General features: G+C 45.7%; 1 protein-coding gene across 1 annotated transcript; it reads right to left on the bottom strand.

Moving 5' to 3' along the window:
- Positions 1 to 6,764: 6,764 nt before the first annotated feature.
- LOC125516299 (uncharacterized) lies at positions 6,765 to 7,661 on the bottom strand. Its single transcript, XM_048681781.2, has one exon. It carries the CDS (start codon positions 7,659 to 7,661, stop codon positions 6,765 to 6,767), a length of 897 nt encoding a protein of 298 aa, XP_048537738.1.
- Positions 7,662 to 8,094: the final 433 nt, after the last annotated feature.

The raw sequence follows: 8,094 nt of genomic DNA on the forward strand, positions 1-8,094 counted from the left end.
ACGCGGTAGTATCGCTCCTGGCTTCCGGTACTATCGTGTCGGATTTTTGCATAGATCTAAACTTAGCGGAAGTTGCCACTGATGTATTTTTATATGTACGTGCCTTCCCAAATCTGGACTATCCCTGCCTTGCGGTAGTACCGCAAAGGGGAGCGGTAGTACCGCACCAGCGATTTACCGCCCTCTTCTTTTTTGCATCAGGGTTGTGTTGGATACTGCTGTGTGGGTGGTAGTACTACAGTGCCTTGCGGTAGTACCATGGGCCCTTGCGGTAGTACCGCGTCTCCGGTGCGGTAGTACCGTGCGTCGCAGGCTGAGTTGGTGGATAATGGTTGGATTTGCTCTTCCACTATAAAAGGGAGTCATCTTCTCCGAGTTGACTTACCTCCTCCACCCCTAAGCTCCATTGTTGCTCTAAGCTCCATTTTCGCCCGATCTCCCTCCCTAGCCAATCAAACTTGTTGATCTCCTAGGGATTGGTTGAGAATACCTAGATCTACACATCCACCAAGAGATATTTGATTCCCCCCTCTAATCCCTCGCGGATCTTGTTACTCTTGGGTGTTTGAGCACCCTAGACGGCTGAAGTCATCGCGGAGCCATACTCCATTGTGGTGAAGCTTCGTGGTGTTGTTGGGAGCCTCCAATTAAGTTGTAGAGATTGCCCCAAGCTTGTTTCTAAAGGTACGGTCGCCGCCTTCAAGGGCACCAATAGTGTAATCATGGCATCTCGCATTGTGTGAGGGCGTGAGGAGAATACGGTGGCCCTAGTGGCTTTTTGGGGAGCATTGTTCCTCCACACCGCTCCAACAGAGACGTACTTCCTCTCAAAGGGAAGGAACTTCGGTAACACATCCTCGTCTTCACCGACTCCACTCTTGGTTATCTCATCCCTTTACTTGTGCAAGCTTATCTTATGTTACATCCCTTGCTTGCTTGTGTACTTATTGTTGTTGCATCATATAGGTTGCTCACCTAGTTGCATATCTAGACAACCTACTTTGATGCAAAGTTTAAATTGGTAAAGAAAAGCTAAAAATTGTTAGTTGCCTATTCACCCCCCTCTAGTCAACTATATCGATCCTTTCACCTAGATATTCTCATAACTATGCGCTTTTCTATCAATTGCTCGGCAATAATTTGTTCACCCACCGTAATACAAGCTATCATGATAGAAGCCACTAGTGAAACCTATGGCCCCCGGGTCTATTTTATATCATATAAGTTTCCGATCTACAATTCTAGTTTACTATTTATTTTACTTTGCAATCTTTACTTTTCAATCTATACAACAAAAATACCAAAAATATTAATCTTATTATCTTTATCAGATCTCACTTTTGCAAGTGGCCGTGAAGGGATTGACAACCCCTTTATCGCGTTGGTTGCAAGGTTCTTGATTGTTTGTGCAGCTACTAGGTGACTTGCGTGTAATCTCCTAATGGATTGACACCTTGGTTCTCAAAAACTAAGGGAAATACTTACGCTAATTTGCTGCATCACCCTTTCCTCTTCAAGGGAAAACCAACGCACGCTCAAGAGGTAGTATGGTCCGACCATATCCAAGTGGCTTCGGACGCCGGTGATGGCGCGACGTGGTGGTGTGCGCTAGTCGGGTGTTCCCTATGGTGTGGCCGCGGTGACCAGCTTGACTGGGGCGTGGGTAGAGTGGATCTGTGGGGACGGCGGAGATCACTGGTGGCCGTGCCCTGCCGGCGGCGCAGCGTGGCAAAGCGATCTCCCTTCTCCTCGGTCTATGCCGTCAGGGTGGCTATGATCGGGGGCGCGTGCTCGGGAGGATATGCTCAGGGCCAGAGGCGTGTCGGAGTTGCCGCTGCGAGTAGGTGAGATTGGGCTCGATCCGGGTTGTGCCCACGGGTGGGGAGGCCCATCCCTCCGTGGGTGCGGTGGTCAATGGTGGTGGTCGGGACTTCACGGTGCTATCGGGCAACACAGAGTCGAGGGCCACAGAAATGGAGTCATGCGAGTGTGCTCGTCGATGGCCATCGGGAGTCACGGGAATGTGTCTCCCCCAGTCCACCGGGACCAGCTAAGGACGCGAGGCTGGGGCCCCTACAGTGGTGGCACCGGCCTAACCTTCATTACTCATGTTGGGCCAGGAGTGAAAGGTGCGGCCTTCTAATCTTCCTACCGTGGCTGGTACTTTGCGATGTGGGCGGTGGGTGAGGTTCCGGACATGGATGCCGGGGCGGTGGCTCCGGATGGCGGTTCACATGGTTGGCTCTCTGACGGGCACCATGGCGGCGGTGGTGGCTCCCATCTTGGGCATGTGGGCGATGAGAGGGGTAGCGGTTTGTGGCTCAGGCGCGTCCTCTGTTGGACGTCGCTCAGGTCTAGATCTGGGGTCTGGTCATGTCGTGTTGCCCTAGGGCCTCGGTGACATGGGTGAGGTGCCGAGAGAATGCTCCGCGCTTTTTGAAGACGTTGTCGCGGATGTCCTCTCCACGTCAGAGTTTCTGGTGAAGACCCTTGCCCGGTGGGGCTAGGTGGTGATGACGCCCTACGTCGTTATCCCTCTTGGGGGTGTTGTCTAGGAGCTTAGATGTCCTAGGGTGTTGGATGGGATTGTTTCTAGTTTCTCCTGTGTTCTCCTTCCGTAGCGTAGTTGCTTGTCTTCTTCGCGATCCGGGTAGCCTAGGATCTGCTTTGTAAGAGGGTTACCTCACCATCTTGTATCTCGTTTGCCCATGTACTTTGTTTGGTTTGTTCCTTTATTTATAAAGGGGGACGAAAGCATGTTTCAAGGAACTTCAGTAGTGAAAGGTATGTATAAAGGGTTCAGTCGCGATGCAAGATCCAAAACTAGTACATGTCTAGAGGCTAACACACAGCGTCGCGCTGTTTTTCACTCATAGGATTAATTATTCTTTTCTCTACCAAGTTTTTGGGGTTGGTTGTCCTTTTTGGTATTATCTATTTTGGCTGGAGTTTTAATTATGTTCTGGTGGTGTGTTTTTCTCATTCGTATATTAAGTTGGACTATTGTTAAAGTCTATATTTGTTCCGAGAGGAGGATGAAGTTGTTAGCTGTATGGTTGTGGTGTCTTTATACATTTCGGCCTCAATGTTAGTCGGTGGTGGTTGTGTGGGCACGTTTGAGATCTCTCATTCCACGTTGAAATTGTGGAATTGTTGCAATAACGCCCACATGGGCCAGCCCATGAAGCTATCCCTCGTTCAGCTCGACTCCCTGCTTCGCTTGCCCATTTAGTTTTTTTTTCATTCGCTCCACTGTTAGCTTAGAACAAGCTGGCCATCATATTTTTTATTTGAGAAGTTTATTAAATAAAAAAATCACGTACTCAAAATCTTGGGTTTTAAAAATTGTTGCATTAAAACCTGAATTTTGCGAAAATGTTTGTGGATTTCATACAATGTTTATGAATTTTTAAAAGGTACACAAATAAAAAAATGCTCACAGACTTTAAAAATATTCTGGTACTTCCTCCCTCCGTCCCACAATATAAGATGGTTTATTGTGGGGTGGAGGGAGTGATTTTATAAATATTCATGAATTTTAAAAATGTTTATCAATTCTAAAAAAGTCATAATGTTCATGGATTTAATAAATATCTGAATTAAAATGTGGAAAAATAATAAAGAAAAGAGAAGAAAAAACAAAAACAAACAGGGAAAAAGTAGAAAAACGCCAACAAAAAAACAACTAAAACCGATGAAAACATAAAAAAAAAGCAGGCAACACCTTCTCAAAATCATAAAAACCTCCGGACCCAGCGACACACACCCTTATAGGCGAACCTATAGCGTCCCATAGCCCCTGACGCACCCAGAAACATCAAATTTAGAGAGATTAGTATCTTAATAGATGAACTATACACCCCAAAATGTTCTACTGAGCCGCAACTTGCTCCCTCGATGTAGATGAAATTGTATAAGGGAAATTTTTGTATTTTCTTAGACTTAGACCGCACAAGAAAATAATTTTTGCTATTTAGGATTTCATATTCTTGTTACTAGATGATCTGGAGGAATAAGAAGAAATGCAACTCCTTTGAGCTACACATAAGAATTGATTTCAACGGTCCATTTTTTAGGGCTATGATCATCGAAGAGCAACCCATCAAATCAATGTCCCGTTACAATAGATCAATGTAACTATAACACTATTGAGAAACAAAGATTGGGAGGGGACATCTTCTACTTTAACATTCAAGACGCTGAAGACAGGCCTAGATTAGATCAGTCCGATTTAGACATCTCGTCGAGATCGGACACTAAACATTCCGGTGAATTAGTTTACAAATTGTTGGGGGCTGAATTATACTCGTCGAAGAGTTGCTCCCAGAGCCATTAGAATAGGCAACATGAATCGTGGTCGTGGAGCTCCGGTTCCGACGGGATGGATGGGGACAACCTATTTCGCGCGTGGTGCGACGCGATTTGCCCAAACACGCACCCGCTCCTCCTTCATGCGATTTTGGGCCGAGCCATGTGCCGGCTAGGGCGCCCTATTTTTTTCTGTTTATCTTTTTGAAAAAGGGTTAGGATTCCGACAAATATTCTATATTTCATATAATGTCCTAAATTTTAAGAACAGGTCGCAGATTTTGAAAATGTTTATAATTTTTTTTAAAAATCTGGTATTTCAGGAACATTTCATAAATCTGATAAATGTTTTGAATTTCAAAAAGCAAAATCACGGATTTAAAAAATGTTCATAAACCTAAAACATGTTTAGAAATTTCAAAAAATGTTCTCGTGTTCGGAAAGTGTTCGTGAATTTCAAAAAATGTTCGCTGATACAAAAAATGGTCTTTGACATAAAAAACATTCATGAAAATTTCAAAGAATGCTTGTCGATTCAAAAATGTTCAGAATTTTTTAAAATGTTCATAGATTAAAAAGGTGTTCAAAAAATGCTCCCAAATTTTAAAAATGTCCATCCGGTTCAAAAAGGTTCACAGATTCAATAAATTGTTCCTAATTTTTTTTAAAAAAATTAGAAAATATTGATGAATTTAAAAAAATATTCCACAATTTTAAAAATAGTGGGAATTTTTAAAATTGAATGATAGAAAATGGAATAAATGAAAATGGAAAAAATGCGAAACAACCCTGAAAGGACAAACGCATAAAAGAAAAAAAAATGTTCAGGAAAGATTCTAAAACCTGTCTATAACCGGTCTGAGAAAGGCACGTGAAACCCGAATATGGGCCGCCCCATATCTACACGAGCTCATGTTGGGGGGAGGGTGTGCATTTATGCGTTCAATTAGTTATTTCGGCGTTTGGAGAGCAACTAGTTTAGGAGTGCTCCTTGGGGAGCCTCCCCAACGATCACATGGGGTGGCTTAAGAGCGCGCCCAGCCGCCACCACGTGTTGTGCTCTGAACGCTCTCTCCAGATTTTAATATTTTTTTCGCACGCGTTTTCGGCTTTTCAGGGTTTTTTTCTTTTTTTTTCCTTTTTGATTTTCCATCGGTCATTCTTAGTTTCTCGACAAAAAAGATTTTGCTCGAAAAAAATGCTTTTCACATGAGAGGCATGGTTTTGCTTCCGCGACAGGCATCATTTTGCTTCTGCGAGACTCATAAACGAAAAAATGCGTTTTTTTTTCATTAGAAGCACGCTTTTGCTTCCGCGAGAGGCACGGCCGTGCCACTTGAAAACGAAAAAAAAACACGTTTTCTATTTTAGGCGCGGTTTTGCTTCCGCGAGAGGCACAACGATGCCTTTTAAAAACGAAAAAAACGCATTTTTTTCTTCCGTCAGAGGCATGGTTTTGCTCCCGCGATAGGCACGGCCATGCCTCTCGAAAAGGAAAAAACACGCTTTTTTTGTACCGTGAGAGTCACGATTTTGCTTTCGTGAGATGCATGATTTTGCTACCACGAGAGGCACGGCCGTGCCTCTTGGAAACGAAGAAAAAACGTGTTTTTTTCGTGAGAGGCACGGTTTTGCTTCCATGAGAGGCATGATTTTGCTTCCACGAGAGGCACGGCCGTGCCTCTCGGAAACGGTTTCCGAAAAAGGAAAAAAGTGCTTCTAGTTTGGCTTTTTGTTCAATTTTTCGTCGAAACCGATCAACATGGGATCTAGTTTTGAAAATCTCGACGCGAGGAATATAACGGTAAAAACGGTTCAAGATTTGAAAGTATGGTTTAAAAGATAAAACGTTTGCCGATGAGCGCTACGCTCTAACCATAAGGCCATCCACCCACTCGTGTATGGTGTCTTTGCTTTTTTCTTTTATTTCATTATTCACTTCGGTTTATTCCCTTTCTTGTTATTTTCTTTTTTTTCTCGTCATTTTTTGTTTTCCTTAGTGCACCGTTTTTTAAAAATTCATAAAACCTTTTTCTTTAAATTGATGAACTTTGTTTTCAATTTCGATGAGCTTTTTTCAAAATTGATTAACTTTAAATTGATGTCCTCAATCTGTTTTCTGGCCACCACGTATTGATGATTTACGGAATTAGGAATGTCCGAATGGGATGGAACATAAACAGGGAAAGCACATGAATTTATTCGAACTAGTGCTAGTACATGTGTGTCCGACTAGCCACAGGCATGCACAAATTAATGAAATAATAATGGATAAATAGGAAAAATTGGCTCAACCCGGAGTGCGACCTGAGCGCACGCACCACGCAGGAAATGGCAAATGTTGGATCCTGGGAGCTTGGGAGGCTGTATGGTCGTATGGACCATGGACATGGAGGTGCGTACTAGAGCGCGATCGTGAACGACGATGAGAGCCAGCAGCCAGCAAACATCGTGGATCATTCATTCGACCACTGCTCGGACAATGCGAGGAGCTCTTCCAAGTAGTCTGCTCCCAGGTCCTCCAGCTCCAGCACGCTCGACGCAGTATCAGCAGCAGGTTGTTTCTTTTTCTTGACGTCACCCTCCTGGCCCTTGCCCTTGGGAGTGCGCTTCCGCATGCAGTGGCGCCTCTTGAGCGCCAGCACGGGCGAGTCGTCCTCGCCCGCGGCCGCGGCTTTGCCGAGCTTCAGCACGCGCAGCGACTCCCGGACTCGCTCCACCGGGAAATTGAGCACGGCCGCGGGTCCGCGGGACGTGTAGGCCGCCTGGTCGTAGGTCAGCGCGGCGGCCTCCGGGGTGTCGAAGGTGCCCAGCCACACGCGCTCGCCGCTGCGCGTGGAGTCCCGGATCTCCGCCGCGTACTTGCCCCACGGCCGCCTCCGGACTCCGATCAGCTGCGGAGGCTCCGCCTTGGCCTTCTTTGCCTCCTGCTGCTCCGCCCAGGATGGTCCAGCAGTTGAGATGGAGGTGGCCTCCATGAGCGCGCTGAACTGGTCCATGTCCATGCCCATGCCCATGCCCATAGCACTCGCGGCGCCATCGTACTGATAGCTGCCGCCGCCGAAATTGAGGTACTGTGGGTGCTGCTGCTGCGCGTAAAGGGCAATGTCGTCGGCGGCGGCGTAGGACGGAGCCGCAGAGGAGGAGGAAGAGTTGGTGATGTCGTATGCGGCGTAGTAGTGGTTGTCGTAGGAGGACTGGGGCTGGGTAGAAGGAGACTGCTGGTATTGGTAGCCATAAGAGGAGGGCTCGGAACTGGCATAGCTCATGCCGTAGTAGCATGGGTTGTCATCATTTGTATAGGACCCATTGTTGTGGTCGTAGTAGCCGTAGCCGTTGTGGTTAGGTTCCATCACTTGATACTCCTGGCTAGGCTAATCTCTCCTGCTTAATTAGACAATTAAGCACTTCAGGTAGTACGGTACTAGCTAGAAAGCAACTAACGTAACGAAGCCCTTATATAGAGCGATCGACTTGCCGTGAGTAAGAAACATATTTTGAGTTTGACTTAACATAAGATAAAGTGGTCAAATTAAGTAGGGGAGGGGTGCTCACCTCCACCATCTACAGGATTAACTCTAGATCTCAGAGACGGATTGTCACAATCTACCATCTTACCCTTCTTATGCATCCCACTCAAAAAAAGAGGGCGCTCCGGAGGTAGAAATAATACTCCCCAACAGAGCTCTTAAAATTGGGTATTAACTAGACAAACAATGGATATACTGTTTTTAAAGGGAAGAGAGAGGTAGACTGTCCCTTCGTTTCATCTTTATTTTCTGCAGG

Source organism: Triticum urartu, chromosome 6A (genome assembly GCF_056163025.1).
Source record: "Triticum urartu cultivar PI428250 chromosome 6A, HENAU_Tu73, whole genome shotgun sequence".
Lineage (NCBI taxonomy): Eukaryota > Viridiplantae > Streptophyta > Magnoliopsida > Poales > Poaceae > Triticum > Triticum urartu.